This window comes from Nestor notabilis, unplaced genomic scaffold (assembly GCF_000696875.1).
Source record: "Nestor notabilis isolate BGI_N333 unplaced genomic scaffold, ASM69687v1 scaffold31075, whole genome shotgun sequence".
Classification (NCBI taxonomy): domain Eukaryota; kingdom Metazoa; phylum Chordata; class Aves; order Psittaciformes; family Psittacidae; genus Nestor; species Nestor notabilis.
This window is the reverse complement of record NW_009929411.1, coordinates 48,975-70,811: the sequence shown is the minus strand read 5'-3', so window position 1 is coordinate 70,811 and position 21,837 is coordinate 48,975. Positions and strand designations below refer to the sequence as shown.

The 21,837-nt window shown below is 39.6% G+C and overlaps 2 protein-coding genes across 2 annotated transcripts in view; one reads left to right on the top strand and one right to left on the bottom strand.

Moving 5' to 3' along the window:
- Nucleotides 1-864: 864 nt before the first annotated feature.
- On the top strand, nt 865-6,183 carry FAM64A (family with sequence similarity 64, member A). The gene is given in 6 exon segments (XM_010014954.1): nt 865-1,155; nt 1,989-2,302; nt 3,067-3,162; nt 5,379-5,401; nt 5,404-5,441; nt 6,160-6,183. Coding segments are annotated over 6 exon segments (786 nt in total).
- A 6,911-nt stretch (nt 6,184-13,094) lies between these two features.
- Nucleotides 13,095-21,837, bottom strand: part of PITPNM3 (PITPNM family member 3) — a 51,451-nt gene continuing 42,708 nt past the window's right edge. Inside the window, exons 12-18 of the mRNA XM_010014953.1 lie at nt 20,495-20,611; nt 19,688-19,804; nt 17,728-17,876; nt 15,644-15,793; nt 14,576-14,759; nt 14,054-14,182; nt 13,095-13,651 (exon numbers count right to left, since the gene is read on the bottom strand). Of these exons, the coding sequence (XP_010013255.1) occupies nt 13,343-13,651; nt 14,054-14,182; nt 14,576-14,759; nt 15,644-15,793; nt 17,728-17,876; nt 19,688-19,804; nt 20,495-20,611 (1,155 nt within the window). The 3' untranslated portion in view covers nt 13,095-13,342. The remainder of the gene's footprint in view (nt 13,652-14,053; nt 14,183-14,575; nt 14,760-15,643; nt 15,794-17,727; nt 17,877-19,687; nt 19,805-20,494; nt 20,612-21,837) is intronic.

The window sequence follows — 21,837 nt, the reverse complement described above, 5'->3', positions numbered from 1 at the left end:
GGCGGTGCGGCCGGGCAGCACCTTGCAGCGGTTCGCGGTTTACCCGAAGGAGCCTCACCCGGCCGGCAGCCGCTCCTTGTCGCCGCATGCAGGGAGGCGTTAAAGGCCTGAGATCTCAAACGCCTTCGCGACGAAAAGATTTCAATGAGCCTCGTTGCTTTCTGACACAAATAAGGGTACTTGTGAGAGACAACTTGGAAGATCAGAGGAAGTAAGGAATAGCAATGCGCTTTCCTAATATGTGGTATAATGAGAGTAGAGACCTCCCAGCTTTTTTTATTAACAATAATTTTCAAGTAAGCATTGGTGAGATTAATTCACTCTCAACTCAGATTGCCAAAAAACATTTGCATTGCAATTGCTTTTTAGAAGTAATTTGCTAGTGGTATGCTAGCTTGATAGCTGTGAAAATGGAGAATTTAAACTATATATTTACATCAGTATCGGTGTAAACTTCCATGGCAGTGGAAGGCTGTTTTGATTAATGAAGGCAAAATTTGGGCTACAAGGCCTTAGCCTGAGACACCAACAAGAAACTTGCAGTTACAGAGCATTCTACCTCACAAGCTTGAGTCTCACAACTTACCAGATCTGCAGTGATGTCCAGTGCTGGAAATGCAGTGTAACACTTTCTTATGGATGTGCATAGACCTGAATAGCTGTGGGCATAAATGCTCTTCTCCTTCAAGCCTCCAAGTAAAAGTCCGCTCAGCTCTGAATTTGTTGTTTCAGGCAAATGTAACAATATATTTTTCAACAATTTCCATTTCTGCTTTTTAACACTGCTCTGTACCTTGCTCTGTCTTAATTCTTGGTGTCATTCTGATTATTCTAGAGATAAGGCTGACCAAGAACTGGAACAAGATGACATCTGTGCTCCAAAACGTAAAGGCAACGATGGCCTGTCGGAAACACCAGCTCCTAGCTGACTTCGATGAGAATGACAGCCCTGTACCTGACAAATTCAAGAGACGGGCTGCTTTCACTTCTCTCAGTTCCATCCGCATGTCTTTACGGACGCGAGCACCACTAAAGCAAATAGAGCTGAATTTTCCTAAGACCCCTACTTGGAAAAGTCTGGAAGCAAGACAGAAGTGCCAATCTCTTCAGAGTATTAAAAGAACAGCAAAAAATGCTTTTGGAAGAGTGTCCCAGGTACTCTTTGCAGTGGGGTGTGGATAAGAGTTTAGGTTTTGCTTCAACTTCAGTACTAAGATTTCTGGGCTCTGTACAGAATGCTGTATTCCAGAGACTCTGTCCCACACACTTGCACACTGTAATAACTACTAACAGCTACTAACTAGTAAAATCTTTAATACCCTTGCTAAAGTATAGACAGGCAAATTATGCATCTGGCAGAACAAGGAGGAAGGTGAAAAGAAAACAGATGCGTTTCATCAAAGCATTTATTACTAATTAATGCTTTTCCCCTCCTGTATGGCATCATGTATGGCAGAGCAGCCTTAACAAGGAGGAAAGTGGGTAGAGACTGCCATTGCTTGCAAAGAAATGTTTCTGAGAAATGTGTAGTACTTTCAATTTATTTATTTTCTTTAGTCCTTTTCCTGTACCCATACTATTTATTAGCATGTTCTGCACCCTACTCAATCTGAACTTGGACTGACAAAACCTGCTAGATGGTAGCAGGGTAGTAAACTTGAGCTTGCACTTCCCTTTGGTGGAGACCTCTGTTTGGTTTTTTTAAGTGCCTCAAGTATATGTTAGGGCACCTGGCTCTTTCCTGCATAAGAGCAGGATAAGCTCTGTTCCAGTGCCGTCTGAAGTCTTCAACAAGTTGCAAGGACTGGGAGCAAATGACTCCTCCAATGCAAATGGGTACAGAGGGTTGAGACCATTTATGCCAGACTAAACCTGATATGAGAATAAAAGCTAGGGATTTAGCTCAAATGTTCCTTGCTATTCCAGTTCCAAACTCCAGCCTAACTGAGATTGTTTAGCATAACATGTCTGTCTAATGCTGCTTTCAGAAAATACAGAAGTCTTGCCAAAGTCCAGTAGACTCGATGGTGACCTTTCCAGCTGAATCCATCAGCAGAAGCTGTTCTACCAAGAAAAGAAGCACTACACCTCAAAGCCCTTGCCATAAGAAGAGTGTTACTCCAGCAGCCAATTCCAAAGGCAGCAAAAGAGCCTTGCCTCGGCCAAAATGGGTGTCAGAGCACAAAGAATGGAGGGGTTTCTCATCCTGGCTTGGTAAAGATGCTGTCTCACTCCGGAGATCAAGAAGAGCAGCAGCACTGAAGAGTCCTTATTCATCACCTGCTTCTGCCAGCAGAAAGATGTGAGCCACGTTCTCTTCTGTGATTAGAGCATTATGTAGGGCAGGAGATGAAGGTTGCTGTCTTGTTCCCCTGAAAGGCTGCGCTGTTTGAATAATTAGGAAAGTAGTTACACATCCTACATAGACAGGGACTGAGCACTGCATACAGCTGAAAATTGAAACTTAATTTTGTGCTGTGACAAGAATTTTTTAAAATCCCTTTCCCACTGGGTAAGTTGACACCATGTTTTTCAGCACCAGTCCCCATCAGGCACTAGAGACAGACCCAAATTCTTTGCTAATGACTTTCTGGTAAAGAAAAATGCTCTCAAGGCATCTCACTTAGCTCTAACTTTTCCAAAGTTGCTATTTGTATTGCAAAGATACCCGGAATAGCTGTGCTTATGCTAAGCTCTTTATAGAGCGTAGAAAGATTCTTGCCTCAAAGATTTAACCCAATTTAGATAAAAGGTTGTGAACTAGGGAAGTACTTCATAATGTGCACACAGGTTTTTGTTTTGGACAAAGTCACATAAATATCAGAGCTAGAAGCTGAGTCCAAGCCTTGTGACTCTGAACCCAGTATCTGAATTGGAAGATAGCTTTCTTGGGGATGAATGGAGATGTGAAGCACTTGGTCAGTGGAATCAAAAGCCTAATTTCTACAGCACTAAACTTCTCTGGGTTAAGTCTGGAGGCAATGAGAGTTGTTACTGCAGGGATAGAGGCTTGGGTAGTGTCAGCCTGTCCTGTCTGATCTTTAGTAATGACCATTCTGTTTGCAGAGAGTTTGACTGCGAGTTGGAGCTGATCTCTTCAGGGATTTGCCAATTGCAGCATATCTCCCAGGCATTTGATGATGCCATTGTGCAAAAGGAGAGGTAAATACTGGCCCTCAACTGGCAACGGGTTACCTCCCACTCAGACATCAATTGCAGGCTATGTGGTCCTTGTAACACAGGATGAGGAATAGCTGCAGAACTTTCTCAGCTGTTATGTAGCAGAGCCCTTCTTTCTTCAAGATACCTGTGCAGATTAAATCTGCAGCTGGACTTGCAGCTTCTAAAACCTGTCAAATGCTCCTCTTGTCTTCAGGTTTCTTGGTGTGAAAGTCAGGTTTTTTTCCAGCAAAAGCCTACCTTTGACCTTGCGTGAGAACGGTACCTCCCTGCCTTTGTCTAAAAGAGGTGCCAGTCCAGGCTGGGGAGGGGGAGAGGAAATTCCATTGCACGGACACTGTCATTGGTGCCTGCACATTTATAAAAAAATCCTTTCACTACGTAGCATTATATTCACAGATAGTCTCTGTACCCATAACTCAAACATTTAGAGGACGCAGAAGCAACTTACACAACACCTTGGTGGTACACACAACTACCATGAGGTGGTAGGCTGCTGTGTTTGTAAAGGTTATGTCATTCTGAATTAGATATATTAACACAGTAAAAACTAAAGGTCAGAAGTCTTGTCACAGGGCAATTCCCTAAACGACTTCCTCTCTCTAGAACGCTTGATGTCAAGCATTCAGTAGGTAAATGTCAAGCACCTAAAATCCCCTAGAGAGGACTTAGCATTAAGTACTTTTATCTACAAAGAGGCAAGGGCTTAAAGTACTACATAATTCCAAAAGTTTGATTTTTACCAATGGGACCATTTCGAGATAACTATAGGTTAAATCTTGTATTAAGTTAATGATCATATCATTGAAAGTTCACTAAATCTCACTCCTAATATCTCCCATCTGTTAGTGATATGACAGTTTCTCTCATTCATAACTGAAGATAATATCAGCCAGGTAAAGTAGTTATTCATTTACCTTGACTACACCTGCATGCATCTGTGGGGAGAAAACCTGCTGTTTGGAGAGAGAAATCCCTGTTAACTCATTCTTCTTTAAAGTATTACGCAGAACCCTGGGGTTCTTCCCTTAGATTCACTGTGGCTGTCTCCGCCACAGCAGATCATTGTGCAGTTGTAAAATTTCACCTCTACATTGTGGATTAGTGAAACCTTGTGTGTTTGCATAGAAGTCGGGCTTCTGTGCAAACAGCAGCTTTTCTCACCCAGCTCGGAAAACTACTGTTACTAATGTCTTTGTCACTCAACCTCAGTTCTCACTTGTTTTACTAATGAAGATCACAAAGCATGACAGAACAAACTATTACCCTGAGCTGTCTAATTTTACAGCCTTTCTTTTCCATCCCTAGCATTGTCTTAGCAGTTAAGACTATGCTATCACAGTAAGAGCAATTGATACCTGCACTGCTAGCATTTCTAAACACAGTAATTGTACCTAAGTGGATGGGAAGAGCAATTCTTTGCTGTAAGTTTCTAAACATCACTTTAAGTGTTAATCCACTGAACCATTACCAGGTAATGCCTATTACCTTCACTGAGATCTGTATTGTGACATTAATATCTTCACCCATTACGTTGGAAGTATTCCTTTTGTTAAAGTTAAATCCTGAACATCATGTCCTATTTTAGCAACAAAGATAGGTGTACGATGTTGATAGTTGTAACTTTCCAGGAAAAATTACAGCAGTTTCAAATGCTTGACTGAAGCTTTAAACGGTCATGTGTAGTGTTTCCACCAGGCAGTTTGGTCCAGTTCTCCTGCATGCAGTGTGCTTTGTCACTGCTGGTTTGTAGGTTGTCTACTGGAATAATTTTTTGGAGTTGCCCTTACAGTCTTGCATATGACTTTGTGTTCAATATCAGTTGCTGTGGGTTTTGGCGTTAGAGGTCCCTTTTCATCTTTTCATGAGCAAACAAACTTTTGATTTCAAACTGTTTATAGTTGCCAGGTCCATGTATTGTTCTAATATTTTTCGTTCTAATGAATTAGATATCATAAGAAGTGCTCCTGTTATTATTACCTGAAGTATTGCAGTACTTCATTTGTGTACTGCCATTTATGCTCGCTGAAGGTAAAAAATATTTTCTTGCTAGTGTTTAGAACTGTTACACAGTGAAAGCATACAGGTCCCAGACCTCTTCCCCACTTCCCTCTAACGGTTTTCCAGCACTTTGTGTGACAGTTAATTAACTTTACTGACTTCAGGCTGCTAATGGCAGTCGTCTTGTTCTTCTGCAGGCAACATGCAGTATCAAACTACTACTGTCTAATGGCACAAAGACGTTCTCAAGCTATCAGAAGGTGAGCAAAGAAACACCATCAAGCACTTGGTACCTACAGAGATGTAACTACTGTTTGTTGGTTTATGAGCACATTCAAAGGAGAGCTCTGTATAGGACTTGAAAGGGTACATTCTATGCATTGAGCAAGACATTACATTTTATAATCTTTCCTGACGAAGCAGGTCAGGACTTCCATTGCTTTTTCAAGTGAACAGGAGAATCAGAATTGTATGACCCTGTATTTCTCCTGCTGAGATGAGGTACCATATTGAATGTGACTCACAAGGCAGTAAGTATGTTGAAACTTATGTTGAACTGACCAGTAGGAATGGCCAGAGCAAGGGCCACAGACTAATGAAGGGTGAGCTTAGGTAATAGTAGTAGACTGGTATCCAACTGCCATGAGTTTCAGTTTGAGTACTTTGCATACTGAAAGTACTGGTCCATTGTTTTGAAAGCCTAACAATTTTTTTCTATATATGAACAAACCAAAACTTAAACATCATATTTAACTGGAAGTTAATGAAACAATAGTGGCTTGAGTTGTGACCACAAGTGCCATTCCAAGGCAACAGGTTTCTGTGGAATCACTCACTCCACAAGAGAGGAGCCGCATTAGGACTCTTGATTCATGGCCTTAAGGATTCCTATTAGATAAGCCTAACTAATCCCATTTTATGTGTTTGGGTTCCAGACAAATCAGAGCAACTTTATGTCATTTCTTGTTGCTGTTTTAGATAGCATCTGGGCAGTTGAGTTAAGCATTGCTTTTGTACTCTACCATCTGTCTTAGCTATATTCAGAAATCAGTTACTATAATTAATGTAACCTCTTACAACAACTGTTACTGGCTAATATCAGAGTGCATGTATTTTACTTGATGAAGTCTACTAAGCATTCGATACCTGTATTTTACTTCTAATTGCTTTTGTTTAAAAATGTAACATTCATTTGACAAGCCTTTTTTGGTAGGTGATTCAGTTTAATAAAGCTTAGTCTTTCAAACTAAAGCAAAGATTTCTCAAGCTTCTAAAATTCATCCCAAGGGCTATATCCCATGGTAGCAGCTTTAGCTTCTCAGATTACATTCACTCTAAGATGAGCCTTAGAACGAATGACTGATTTTGGAAATTGCTCTATCTGATAATTTTTGAGATGCACGGTTTTAACTGGAACTACTAGAAGTATATTAAGTATAAATATCGGAAGCAGTCCTCTTCAATTCTGATTTATGTGTAAGAATTGATTTTAAACTTGTCCCTGATTTTTCTTTTTTCTTGTCAACCTAGTGCATTTTAAAATATTGAAACAATTAAAGAAACACAAAAACAACTGCAACTTCCAGGTTTTCAGATGACTGAAAGCTTTAGTTTCTGATATTTCTTGAGGTAGTTTTCATGGATGTGTTTTGTGTTGCGTTTTTTGTTTCTATATGGAATAGTAGCTTGAAATTATTCTTTGCACAGACTGAAACTACTATACAGCCTTCGCAAAGATGGTATCTCATTACTGAACTATTTTGTCATATGACTCTCCATAAAACTCCAACCCTTGTTTCTTTTGAAATGTCAAGCTCCAATCTAACCGTTATTTCAGATGATAGGCAGATGTATTAAATGGCCGCTATTTATACTGTTTCCACTGGCTACTAGGACATGTAAGATGATGATCCAATACTTCCCACATCACTGGTAAGAAAAATCAGTGACACTGTTTGCTTAAAGGCAAGGAAGGTTTTATTTAAGTGACTAATCTGTTAGAAGATTTTAAAAACCAGCTCACATCAAAATCTTTACCAGTTGTAGAAATCTGACTCCTTATTTCATATTAAGAAATTCATTACTGTACATTTTTTAATCTTTACAAGGCAGCCATAAGAAATATAAACACTTGTCACCAGATAGAACCTTCTCACTCACAAACAATATTTAAAAGTATGCACCTAATAAAACTATAGACTGAAAGAACATGTACAGTGTCAAGTTTTCTTGTATGAATTCAGCTGCAAATGGACTGCCCTTCTCCTCCGCCACAAATAGAAAAATAAGTTATGCAGGAGGCTTGGGGTTCTGTGAGAGGACTGCCATTATGGGCCCTGCACCAGTCCTCCCAGAATTACCTTTTCTGTAAAGCTTGTAATCTTTAAGTTACGTTTCAACATTGTAATCTCTAGTGTACCATCTCCCAGCACACTCCAGTAAACCTGCTCTTCTCTCTCCCCCACTGTAAATTCTGTACATCCTTACAAGTGAGAAATGATCTGTCAAATTTGTTTCATGTTTCTCCTGTTCCCCACAATTACATCTGGTTTTAAAGGTAGCTTATTGAGATAAATAAAATAGAGGGTAAACTGGAATCCCCTTACCTTGGGCTTGAACTAAAATGAGGGAAAGAGGAAATACCAACACCTGACTTCAATTCCAGAGTCCATGGCACAGGATTCTAGCTGCTCCAGGCCATTTCTTATTTCTGAAAAAAAGAGCTCTTTTCATCCAGAAAAATATGTTATTACCTCCATATTTATGGGGGACTGAATTCAGGATCATCTGTAGGAACCTGTATTTACACTTGAGTGATTAAACATCATGGAAGTCAAGTTACCTTGTTAAACCCACAATTTCTGCTGAAGCTATGAACACGGACCATGAGGAATCATTGCTCTTAGAGAAGCTGAGGAGGTATGTTGGAAAGCTTTGTGGTTATGGTAATTCTATCCTGTACCGGCTCCAGATGAGGATGGAAAGAGCCACTTTCTCCCCTGCATGCCTGAAATGAACAATTCAATGCAAATCTTGAGTTCAGATCCCATATTTTAAGCTCTAATCAGAAAAATTATTCAGTGTACAATCTCCTCTCCATTATTAAGCTTATTAAAAAGGTGCCCTTACTCCAGTCATCTAGTACTGTTTTAATGTACTCACCTTTCTGTGGCTTAAATGCAAGAGGGGCAATAAAAAAACCTGGGAAAGATCCTATTTGTTCAGTAACAACTGTTGCACTTACAAATTTAAAAAACCTGGAAATACTTATTGGTTTCAAGTATTGTTAAAAATGCTTATTTTAGCAAATTTAAGACAAGAAATAATATAGGAAGAAGGAAGAATTTTCCTGTTTCCCTTCTAAATGTCTGTGACGTACATGATGACGCTACAGATCTAAGCATTGGAGATTTGCTTAAGTGCACACAGTAATAGTGCCCTGGCCTAAAGACCTCAGTGTATAAATGGGACAACTGTGCACTAATAATGGCAAACAAAAGCTGTTTTACAGAATGGTGGAGCTTCCAGATAAAGTGTAATTGTTGTGGTTATTTTAATAGTATCATAGAATGGTTTAGGTTGGAAAGGACCTTAAAGATCATCTGGTTCCAACACCCCTGCCACAGCAGAGACACTATCCACTAGGCAATCTAATGAATGAATTGAATTAATCTAGTAGATTAGGGTGTGCCATTTTTTTCTTCTAGTTTACTGATAGTTCCACCTGTACATAACCAGTGAATGCTTTAACTCTGTTTAGAAGTGAATTCCCTAGGTTCTAGAGGAACAGGTGAAGTAACCTGTAAGAATTAAAACTATTTTCATGAAAACAAATCAGAATGGCAGCTCTCATGAACCCCAATGAACAAGAAGACTTATCAATGCAATATCATTTTTACACCTAACAAAATTTTATGCTGAATAGATAGATATAAACCATACCACAAAAGTGAGTAGGAGTACTTTGGTCAAGCAAGAATCTGCTCCAAGAGCACTAGTGTATGCAAGCACTTTAAAAAAAAGTTATTCAAAATAAGCAGTTTTGGATCAACATCACTATTCAGGTCTGTGGAATATTCTGCACTCTTTTTACAATGACATCTTTTTTTCAAACTTACCTAACTAGACAACATTGAATAAACAGCCTTTTTTTATTATTCTGTTTTTACGTATATTGGTTACAAATTTGCTGTGAAAGCAGAACCAAAACTCTACTTAAGATGTTTTCCATTAGTCACACACACATACACACACACACACACACAAAACACCACAGTTGTGAAGGTATGTTTTCACAATATCTCGGATAAATCTACCACTGTTATTAATCACAGCCATTTTTTTTACAGTAATTTAAAACTGGATCCATATCAACAGAACAAAGTAAATGCTTCCAGCTCTGGCCTACTTTATACAGACTTGTACTGCTGCCTTTGCACCCACTGGAATAAGAGTTTTGTATTTTACAGTTTCACTTATGCTTCCTCCATTCAGCAGGTTGAAAAAAATGTGCTTTACTGTAGCAGACTGGAGGCACTAAAGGTGCTGAAACTATTGATGCATCTTGCGTGGGCACCCTCCACTCCTGCCTGACTTCTCTATCCCTTTCCCTTCTGTGTACATGCTAACAATTCCATAGCCTATAAAGTTTAAGTAAGTACTGACTGCACAGAGACTGCAGCAATGAGGACTTGCAACCAGAGAGTAAGATGACTAGCACCAAGCTTATCCTCAGGAAATGGCCTGCCTAGGAGGACTGATTATCCTTCCATGAAAGCAGAAGCAAACCAAATCCAATTGCAGACTGAATGCCCATGAACTGCTGCATGCAGTTTCACGTGTACTAAGCGTGTAACTAAAATTCAGACCGGAAGGAAATGTTTTAAGAGAAAACATGACTGAAAAATTCTGTATAAAACTAGTGATGCATCAGGCAAACCTCAGGGATCGCCCCAGGCACAGCTGGGAGGATAAGAAAAGCAAAAAAAAGGCGGTGGTTCAGCATGCGTAAGGTCCAGCTACTGCCACAGTGTCTGTTTTGCTGCCAGCCCAGCTGTGAGATGTTTACCACCACGACCATCTTGCTCGCACTCTCAGCTCCACCAGAAGTTTTACCATTTTAGTGTCAACTGGCTGGTGCTTTCAAAACAACTCCATCTGGCATCTGATGTTTCACTAGATCAGCTCCTAATTAACATGAAGCCTTGACCTCCAAGCTAACGCCTGTATCGCTGTTTGCCAAAGTGCTCAGCTGGGGGCATGAGTTCAGGAGAGAAACCATTCTATCCCTGAGCAATAAGTAGTGTTGGAATTATGCAAAGGCCACATAAGCTCTTACATATTGTAGGAAATGAGGTTAAGGAAAATATTTGCAGCTTGATTTTAATACCATGTGTATAAACTTTGAAACTGTTACTGCCATTCTAAATCATGCACACACATATACACACACACTAGCATTTGTTTTACTACTATGAGCTCATAATATTCTTAAGAGAAGCCAGCACAGTGACTACTGTAAAGGTGACCCAGTTATAAATAGAAATACACAAAATCAGAGTTTTCATGACATGGTACCTGGGAAAATGACATGGTGTCTGCAAGAGTAAAAGACAAACCTTAACAACCTAGGAGATTTCTCTAACTGTGTGCTCAGATACTATTCTTTTAATACAGTCACAGAATTACACACACCTCTCTTTTGAAAGGAAGGAGGCCTTTCTACTACAGCAACTTAAAATGAAAAAGAGATTTTGAAGCCTGTTGGATGAGAGAGGTAGATGGCTAAAGTAACATCATTAACTTTGAACTTTGCAGCAGGAAAGTAATCTGATTACTGTCAGGAGACATGCTACACAACACCCAGTGCTTAAACAGAACTTTGTGACCAATGTTGCTTTCAGGTCTCCTCAGTACATTTAAAATTCTCACAAGCCTTGGATTCCCATTCTTCTTTAAAATCAGCATGCTAATAGTGAACTGGCTGGCAGGAGACGGAGTCTAGTGTACCTGTGCAAGCTCCTCCTAGCTGCAGAGCACAAGAAATGGACTATATGATTAGAGTTACTACACACAGTGGGCCAAGACAGAAGACACAATAATTCCTCCAAGTTTATGGGTTAAAGAACTGTGATACTACTGGGAAAGCATTTGTAAACCTGAAGACTATTTCAAATGCAGTCTGTGTATATCTTTCATTTAGCTTTTATAGCTGGCTGACTTGGCAACAGAGCATAACACCCCAGCACCCTGTAATGTAGTTAGCTACCTGCTCCCAATTAGTGTGAGCTACTTAACTTTTGGTATCTTTCCTAAATCTTCAGCAAAGATTACTCCTTCGCTTAAAGGAAGCATTATAAAAAACAAACTACTGATGCGCCTTTCAGGAAATTTGAAATAGGTAACTGACAATCTTGCCAAATAATGTCTAAAAAATAACTCAAAGATCTCAATTTATAAGCTACTTTGTTGCCTATTAAGGCAAAAGCCACATTACTATGCCCTTCAAAAAGCACACTGAAACTTCTGGGTGAACAGGGACTATAGACTTAGGTTTATTTCTGCACTGTCTTAATAGTTTTCCATCCCATTTCTTGTTTGCTTCACCTGTCAACTTTCAAAATGATTAACCAACACACTTTACGAGACACTGTTTCTGATCTAGCTACAGGCTAGAAAAACGTGACAGTAAGGTGGGGAGAACACGAGAGGGAGGCACAACACCCTCTCCGCCTCAACTCCCAGGTAAAAAGAAGCAAAAAAGAAATCTACTGACTTCAAGCTTTCTCAGTGTCAACAGTCTGGTTTTAACTTTTAAAGAAAAGCTTTTTTTGAGCACTTGTGACTCCGTTGCAAGTTTTAAAACATGTTTCAGTCATGAGCGTTCTCTTGGCGAATTTAGTGCAGTGGAAGTATCTGCATGAAGAATCTGAAAACTGCTACTATGTTAAACTAACTACAACACTTCAGAAATCTCACCACTTAGGGAAAATTTCACGCATTTTACTTCTAGTAAGTTCATTGACAGATGTGAGAGAAATTCAAATCAGTAAGAAAACATCTATTTGGCATCTGTAATTTGGCATGTTCATTCTTTGAAGGTCAAATGCTGTAATTCTGAATGCTACAGATTGTCTTAACACAACAGTTGCTATAATGTGTGAGAAGGGCAACAATTTACCCATAGGAATTCCACCACTTTTTCTCTCCTCCAGTGTAAAGATTCTGCTTTAGAATAGTGAAAAAAGTGATTGCTATCAGGTTTGCAGATCCCTTAGTAAAAGGGCTCCCTTTAGCTTGCCATCTTAGGATCTGTCTCTTGGACTGAGATGGACAGAACCATCTCCTTACTCAGAGTAGTCCGCACATTTTGCACAGTCACCAAGTTCCACAAAACAATGTGATCTTTGTACACTTGCGCATTACTTTGTATACAGTAACACTAACCACTTCAAATTGTGGTGGATACATTTATTTCTAACATGAAGATTTTATGATTTGGTTCGTAAGTGGAGTTCTCCCATTTATGTGATGTCCAGCATCTCACATGAACATGAGTGCCCATATTGGGGTCTGCTGACCCACTCTGTAAGCTGAAAGAAAATCCTGGGTTTAAGGCACCCAGAAAGCATCTTGCTGTACAAATCCTGACCACTCATTATTGTAGCTCCCACTACTGCTTCCCTTCACTTTATTGAAAGTGAAGTGGAAACATACAACTATTTAATGTTTAAAGCATTAACCTTCTCTGTAACCTATGGGAGCTACTGTTTATACTGTTTTGGGTGCTGCTAGTTAGCTGATACCACAGTCCTTCTGAGTAAAATTAGCCTGTTACAGCTTTTTCTCTTATTGCACATTTTATTATATATCTGTTGATATTATATATCTGTTGTAAAAAAACCCCACAGATATTTCCTGTTCGTTTGATGTTATAAGCACTTACGATTGTTTTAGATTGGTTTAAAATTTCCCAATAAACATGTCAAGAGGAACAGACTAGAAGTTCCCCAGTTAGTGTAAGAAGGCAGATTCCAGAGCAGGGAAGACTCCGAGGTACAGGTTCCCCTTTACATCTTTAGTTTGAAGCTGCCTAAACAAATCTTTGAGGCATGCCTACAAGTTTAATGGGGCGCATCCAAGATCTATATTCCCAAGCTTCCTAGGGGACAGATTCAAATTTATGAACTCCACCTCGAACCCAAGCAATGGAGGGCAAATGCCTGTCATGATCTTTGTCTGATTCGGGCTGGCTCTGGGCACGCTCTGGCTTGGGTGTTGAAGAAGGTGGGTCAGGTTGCTGCACGGACATAGTTCTGCGGAGATGGTTTCTCTTGCGCAAAAACTCAGGCTGGGAGTGGAGGCCAAAGCTGCCTTTTCTCAAGATCATCCGAGAGTTGTTCTTTTTGGGTCGTGAATGGAGACTGAACTCCAGCGAGGCCAAGTGGGCTGCATAACCTTCACTGAGGAACTAAAACAGGAAGGAAAGAAAGGGAGTGACAAATTACTGCTGCCTCAACTTACGAGCTCTACGAGGAATTAAGCTCCACCTTTGGCATCCCAGTTAGGTACCTACAAAGCACTAATACTCCTCTCCCCTCGCTTCTTTTTTTTTCAGTGACCTGTTCTATTTTGTCATTCAGTAATATGCTACACATGCACTTGCAGATACAAACTGTGACCACTCAATTCTCTTTACTGTCCACCCTGCCAGAAAATGCCTCATCTGAAACCAAAACTACCCTTCTTTCTCTGAAACAATGCCTCTGCTCTTTATCTTTATTGAGCGGGTGTGTGTTTGCACATGCATCCACATGCATGCATTTCCTTGTTCCCCCTAGGACTTTCTGATTGAGTAGTGAGAGTTACTTACTTGACACTGTGCCTGGTATTTCTTTGTTGATCGTCCAACTATGTAGATCTGGGATGGTGACAGAGCCAAAACATTGTACACAGAAATGTCCTTCATGGAACCATACGCGGCACAGATTTTGATGTGGCACTGAAACAAATATTACTTCCAAAGTGAGCACTCTACTGAATACCGTGCACTGCAAGGATGGCACCTGTTTTGCAATGAAGCAGCAGGTGAGTTCATTGTTAACAACCTCATTTTGTAAACCACAGAAAGCTAAATCTGCCTCTGCCTGCATGCTACCAAGAGCCATCGATAAGCACACAGGAAAGAACAAGCTGTTCATTCATTTCTCATGCCAGGAGGCCCCTTTTGGTGTTTTATCAGCGTTCCTTGCTTTTTAAAAAGTGAGAGATGAGGAATGGCAAAAAGACTTCATTATGGCCAGTGAGACTTACTGTTCAAAAGGAAGGGAGATCTCTGATTTTACTGAATACCTGGAAAAAAAGCATTTTAAGGTTATAAACAGGTTTCTAGTACCTCTTGCATGAGATTCCGGAGAAAAATGGTCTTTTGTCGCAGTGGGTCATGAACAAGTCCATCTGAGAAGAAGATCATCCCTTGTGGGAAGTTGTGTTGAGACAACCATGAAACCACACGCTGTTTTTGCATATCTGGACGGCCAGTAATATAGATAATCAGATATCCCAGGTCCTGCCAATGCCTGTCAGACACAGCAGGTAAATGATGTAGGTGCAGAAAGAGAAACAATACTCATAGGTCAGGTCAGAATTTCTTTGATTAGCACATACCCAGTTAGAAGTCAGACCTTATATCCTTCAACAAGTGGAAAGCAGCATGTCTAAGTCTCTGCTCCTATCAACAAATTAATTAATAATGCCTACATCTTGAAGAAGATGGAGGGGAGCAAGAGAGATTTTTATTCAATATAAAATATGTAATGATATGAAATTCAATATAAAATATGTATAAAATATGAGAGCTATTTTAAAATTTATTTATAATAGACCTTGCTTCACATCAAGTCCTGCTTCCATTGAAACCTTTAACAAGATTCCTGCCATTTCAGCTGTAAGAAGTGAAAACCCTTGAAAACTGATGTGCCTCCATTCCTGTGCAAGTTCCAAAATGAGAGCTGCATTTCCCCATCCAGTGCAACACTAACAACCTTGCAGGAATGAATTACAAGGCCTTTTTATTTTTCTTCCAAAAAACACTCTTGTATTCATGGCATTTACTATTTTTGAAGCAGAAGTATGTCCTTATTTGAAGATAGTGAAACACAAAGCACCCTCTCTGTTAATCACAGTAACTCAGGCAGTCATTATTAATTCACTGCACACACATTAAGGCCATATACCCAAGAGGCAACTTTTAATTTTATGCAATCTAAACTGCAAATTTCCAAGTAAATAATAGCATTCTAAAATTCCTCTGAAAATCAGGCAGACCCGATGTCCAAGCAAATATACAAATATATCTGCAAAGAATACTGGCCTTTAAACCCTATTCTGCCCTCTTCCTTTCTATTGTGTTCAAAGAGGAAAGTCAGAGATTTAAGTCACGAAGTGTGCAAACCTCACTTACCTGACAACATCAACAGCCCCAGCTCGGACTTTGGGGTCACTTCCCATTATTGAAACACTTGCTGCAAATGAACCGTCAATGCTGAACACAACACATTCCATTCCTCGGGGAAGCACAGTCAAGTAACTTGCAGCACTGCTCTGGTCCCCTCTGGAGAATCAAAGCAATAAATACAATTAAAAAGCAAAATGTCAGGATGTATTTGCTGCGTGTTTCAGACCTGAAATTGTATCCGTCGGGATCTACAGCTTCAAAAATCACTCTCAAATAGGGCTTCTGACTTCAGTCCTCTGTGGAGCAATTAAAACTTACACTTTCAGGAACAGCTTTCCAAACAGAAATTTGGAAGCTGACTTCAGTAAGAAATCATATGTGTATAAATATCCTTTATACTTTCCTAAAAGAATTAGGAAAAACACCCCCAAACAGTACAACAAAAGTACTCAAATTGCTACTCAAACATGCTATCTATCTATATATATATGCCCATATATGTACACATATATGAATGCCATACATACACACACATACACCCCCATCCATACACAGCACACAGAAATTAGCTACATTTTTTTGCAGGCAGTCTGCAGTTACTGGCAAATTATTAGAAATTAAAAGGGAAGAATTGATATGCACCTTTTGTGGGCATGTACTTACACAAATCAGCTTTTCTCCATTAGATAAACTTGGTAGTACTAGCATTACCCATCCCTTTATTCTTGGAAATTACACTGGGAATGCCAATCCAGAAAAATGCAATCATAGATAGCTTTTCTCATGGAAACACATGTGAAGTGCCATCTTCTCCTCATGATGTATTTTTCCCAAGAGGTCTGGACATTAGGACACTAATAAAGCACAAGGCATTCAAAAGCTCTTACCATCCCATGACCTCATGTTCCCTAAAAACCATAACCTGAAGACCATTATCTTCTTTCTTTTAGAAATATGATTATTGTATGATCTAGATATTTATACTGGTGATGAGAATTCTTACAGTACGTGCGCACACCTTAATGAGCAAAGGCAAAGACAACACTTTCTGCTTAAAACTTACGCCTGCAGTCTGAAAGCCCATGGGAGCTTGGCTTCTGAATACAGCTTAATTCATTTTGAAGTAAGTCTTTCTTCCTGAACTGATTGTCTGTTCTATTACATAAAACATCTCTTTCTCCTCAATTAGCACTACATAAGATTTTAAATTGACTTTGGATTTGGTTAACTGATGGGTAAAAACACATTCTCTTTCAGCTAAATTCATCCCACTGATTTAGCCTCCAAAGTTCAAAGGAAACTGTAGAGCTACTTCCTAAGTGGCTAGGAAATTTCATTCTAAGTGCAACATTAAACTAAAACTCTGGATTAAATTAAACTGGACTTTTATTAAACATGAGGGTTTTTTAAAAGCACACCTACCCCAGTCCTTCACCTAGGGTAACAGATTTTATTTCACACATCTTCATTCTTCATGCTTTGCTTAGCCTAGAGACTTTAAGAAATGCTGGCAAGAGGAGAGCTGACATTGGAAGTCAATGAATTGTTATTTTCAGGTGCTGTTTTGATTTTTTTTTTCCTTTTTCCCAATTTAAATTAAGGTAACTCTTTTGACAGGCCTGACATCAACAGATGATAAACATATGATGGCTAAGAACAAGGCAGTTTATCCTCTACTGTTAGTTTCAGTAGAAAAAGCTTCTTTTCAGCCTGAAGAACACAAAGCGATACCCTTTAGCAGTCTTTTCCCCAGTGAACAGGCTGCAGAATATGCCAAGTCATACATTCTTGCCATACAAAGACTGATTACAGCCACCCAGTCCCATACTTTACAAGACCAAGTGCTCCTAAATTGAATTGCACTGACGATTTCTGTTGCAGTAAGAATAAACTCATTGGCCTGGATGCTTCCAAACTGGCCAGTAAACAGACGATCACTGTTTCAAATCTAAGATGACAACACAGTGACAAGTCCAAGAAAAGGTAACAGACAAAAATCTCTCTCCACATCCCCTTTAATCTTACACACTTCAGTGTGTCCCTGATTACAACAACCCATCACAGCTGTAGTTCCAGCTTGGAGCCATTACCTGACCACCATTTTGATGGGATACACACCAACTCTTAGTCTCTTCTGTTTGGGTATGTTGTAGGATATCCGGCCACTGCTGTTGGATATCTCTGTGTCAAAGTACACCCACCTACCCGAAGATGGCTCCGTCATTATGAAGATATCAACCTGCAAAGCCAACAAACCAGTCATCTAGTGTGGTAGAAGGCAACACGTGCCCTCTATTTACAAAACCTGCCAAGCCTAGATTACTTCAGTGTCTCCGACTATGGCTTATACTAAAAGCTTACAAAGAAGTTTGAAGGAACTTCAAAACTCAGTATAATCTTCACAGAAGGGTCTCTCAATTAGAAATGCTTCCTAACACACAAGAGTTTATTGCCTTCATCATTTCAAGCACTCAGCTTAGCACTGCAGGTGCCAAATGAAGATATAGAACTCAGAAATTTGGCAGGAACTCTAAACTAGAAAACCAGATCATTTCAGCTTGCATGTGTTTTGCATACTAAATCTACAAAATGTAAAATTTCATTTGGTTATTAGCAAAATTGAATCTTTTCTCAAATCACAACCTTGCCTTCAAATGCAAAACTTAACTACTTCACATTTTTGGGATTTTCTTCCTTTTTTTCAAAAGGTTTCATCAATATGGCTTTCTTAACTGAAATGTTTCATCAAAGTTAAAATAAATTGTATGAAATACTTTGTCAGACTTGGACTGGCACTTTTTACCAATAAGTACATCACTAAATATGAGGGAGGTATTTGGGATATGAGTAACACTAAATTTATTCTAAACTGAAGAAATTCAGAACTGAATTCTTCTAAGGCATAAGCTTTGGTTCAGGGGAAAAAATGACAGGTACTGTTGAACCAGAGTTACCAGGATTAAACAACAGGTCTACTAATTTTTTCTGCTTCTTGACTGCAAAGTGAATTCACAGTTTGCATACAGATGTGTACCAACTGCCACTTTCAAAGTCTCAGATGGTAGAAGTAGGAGAAAGCTTTACTTTGTACCCTACCTGATTCTGAATTTCCAACTTCCAAATGCACCATTAGTGGTGAGAGGGCCAGGGAAAACGTTTTCATGATTTGCTAGGGAAAAGTCTAACTTCCTTTCAACCCGCAATGGAATATAAGAACTAACCAGGAACAGAAATATTTTCTTTGGAGACTCGTACTTCTAGGTTTGTTTTATTCAGCCATTCTGTTCTGACCTTCTACTCTTCCTCTTCAATACATTTTCTTAAGTCAAGTCAATAAAGATGGGGGCAGGGTATGTGTGTGTATGGGTGCTTCAGAAAACCAGTTAAGTTTGCACTGGGCGTTCTGAGAAGTCTGCACAACTATGGTCCTTTCTGATCAACATTTTCTTTTTTTCAATAGCAATGTGGGAGCTACTAGAAGAGCATTCTGATGACCACAGCCATTGAACTGCTCTGGCTCAGTTTTCCTTCTCCATATCAAGAGATCATGCAATATAGCCTTTTATGTAAAGTTACTTGAGATCCTTGGAGGGACAACATAGAAGTGTGAAAAAAAAATACAGACAGTATTTCTATTAGTTTTGAAACCCCTCAAAATTGGAATGAAAACTATCGTAGTTCATTACTGAGTATGGAATTCTCCTCAGTGCAGTAATTAGTAATAATCTTAACATTTTTACTTAGCAATTTCTTTCAAGCGATTTTAATAACAGGATTCTATTCAATACCCAAGTATAGCACGAATCCGTTTGCCCACTGTGGAAACACAGCTTATTGTTCATTACTATCCTTCTGAATTGGGAATATGACTTCAAGCACACAATAATCTATTTAGAGAGGAAACCATTTTTGCTGAAGTGGAGGGGGCTACTCACATACTTCCCCTCCTGTAAGGCTTTCTCTGGTACTACATGAGTGTGCTACATTCAACAACTGCTACAAGTAAAAGCTGGTTCAGAAAAACAAGGAAATTGATTACTGAGACTTTACCTTTTCACCTGTTAAAGCCACCATGTCCAGAGGGCCATACATAAAGCGCCCAACGAGTACCTGAGGACCATCTTCTGCTGCAATGACATCGTTAGCTCGGTGATTAGCAGTCACGTTCTGAAACAAGAGCAGAAGGTGGGAAGGGTGGTGGTTGCTTTTGTAGTGAGGCTACTGGCTCTATTATGTTATTACGAACAGTCACACAGAAACACAGTCCTGGACAGTGTGTCTGAGGTATACCACAGTGCACGGCAGAGCTCCTAGCAAAACTACAGTACTATTTCAGCTGGAGACAGATTTCCAGTAATGGCGGGTTCCTGAATAGACTTTCTAGTGAGAGTGCTCAAGATAACCAAATCAGAGAGAACATTTAAGGGAATCCCAAGTATCTTTCATTTCAAGCGGGCCATATATTCACATCATGATGTGCAAGACACATGCATCTTAACTGACATTTCTAACTGAAGTAGCATCTGAAGAATGAAGGAAATATTTTTCTTCTTGAGTTATGGATTCATCCAGAATTTAAGAAAACAGAAGAAGCAACCTCTTTGCTTAACTGAAACTTAAGGTCCCACTGTTATTTAAAGAAAGAAATATACTTTCTCCCAACATGTAGCGATAAACCAAGAATAAATTGTTTCTACTTCCTAGCTGTTCATTTCTTTGCCTCTGAATTACACAAGCAGTTTTCAGCTCTTTAGTAATTCAGTTACATAAACTCCTGCTCTGGGAGATCGAACTCCATTTAAATTGCCGCCAGACCCAAGTTCTACAGCTGCCAGATATATCCAGATTTACACTTACTCTCAATTTGACATGGGTCCTTTTGCGTAGCCATTTTTCTCGTGGATTGGACGGACTTAGTGTTGCTGGATCCAGGTTGTCATTTTCCTTGAAAATTACATTTTCATACCTCATAACCTGAAATTATATAAATATTTTAATAAACAGTGTGTGGCTTGGGGAGTCGTGGTACTTGGCAAAGAAAGGGCAAGTACACTGTCTTCCCAGCTGAATGACTCTGCAGAGCCAAAAGCACAATGAAAGCAGAAAGAGGTACAGGTCATACGTTCACGTTAATGTACAAACTGCTTTCACCCTGTTGGCCAACACTTACTCTCATGTACTTGTTGAACAGCTTTTCCACTCACAACAGAGCTTGCACATTCTTCCAGAGAAAATGGTGAAAACATTAGGATGGTATAAGTAACAGGCACATTGTCTGCTCATGGTCTGCAAAGTCAGTAAAGCAGCTTAAGACCACAGAAGTATTTTTTAATGTCCTTTATGGGACAGAGCTCAGATTCCTGATTCCATTTGTATTGATTTTCTATACATATAGCCAGGCAAATTGGTTCCTATCACCTACTGGATATTACTTACCACTGCAGCAGGTGATAGGCTCAGGATTTGGCTTGTGGCTAGTAATATCTGAGGTTAAGAGGACTATAACTTGTGAACACGCAGAACTCTAACATCTCATACAAGCTACACATTCTTACAACCTAAATATCGCACGCTTACCAAGAAACTTGCATGTCCAACTCAGGTTTCAAAATCTGTGGGTAATGTGCTGTTTTAGCTGAAACCACAAGCCCTGTCTTACTGAAATCTGAGGTTGCACTCTGGGATCATGGACAGGATGAGGCTACTTCATTTTCAGTGAGAAACAGCTTAGTCTGTCTCTTTCATATGCTAGCAGAAAATTACTCAAGTTGAACAGCTGGTTTTCTGTGCTGAAGTTTTCCACCCTGGCTGCCTTCTCTTGAAAAGTGGCCTACAATCATTTTGAAAGATGTCTCATATGAGGTCCCTTGAGTAAAACCCTGCTTCATTCAGCCTTAGCAACACAGTTGGCTTGCAACAAATCACAGTAATGCTGAGAGGTTAGTGTGTCTTTTAACAAACTGGCATAAATTCTATTCACTAGAGGTCATGTGCAGGAAATGCATGTGCCCACAGGGCAATCAGAAGCCATCAACCTTAAACTTAATCCCCAGTAAGGGCAGAATGTCCAGACTATGCTGGAACTGATCAGTCCTTTATGTAGTTCTATAAGCCCACATATTGCTTTACAGGCACGTTCCAAATGCTCGAAGGGCTTATTAAATTCTAAAAGCTCCAATGCACATACAGAAATAACAAGT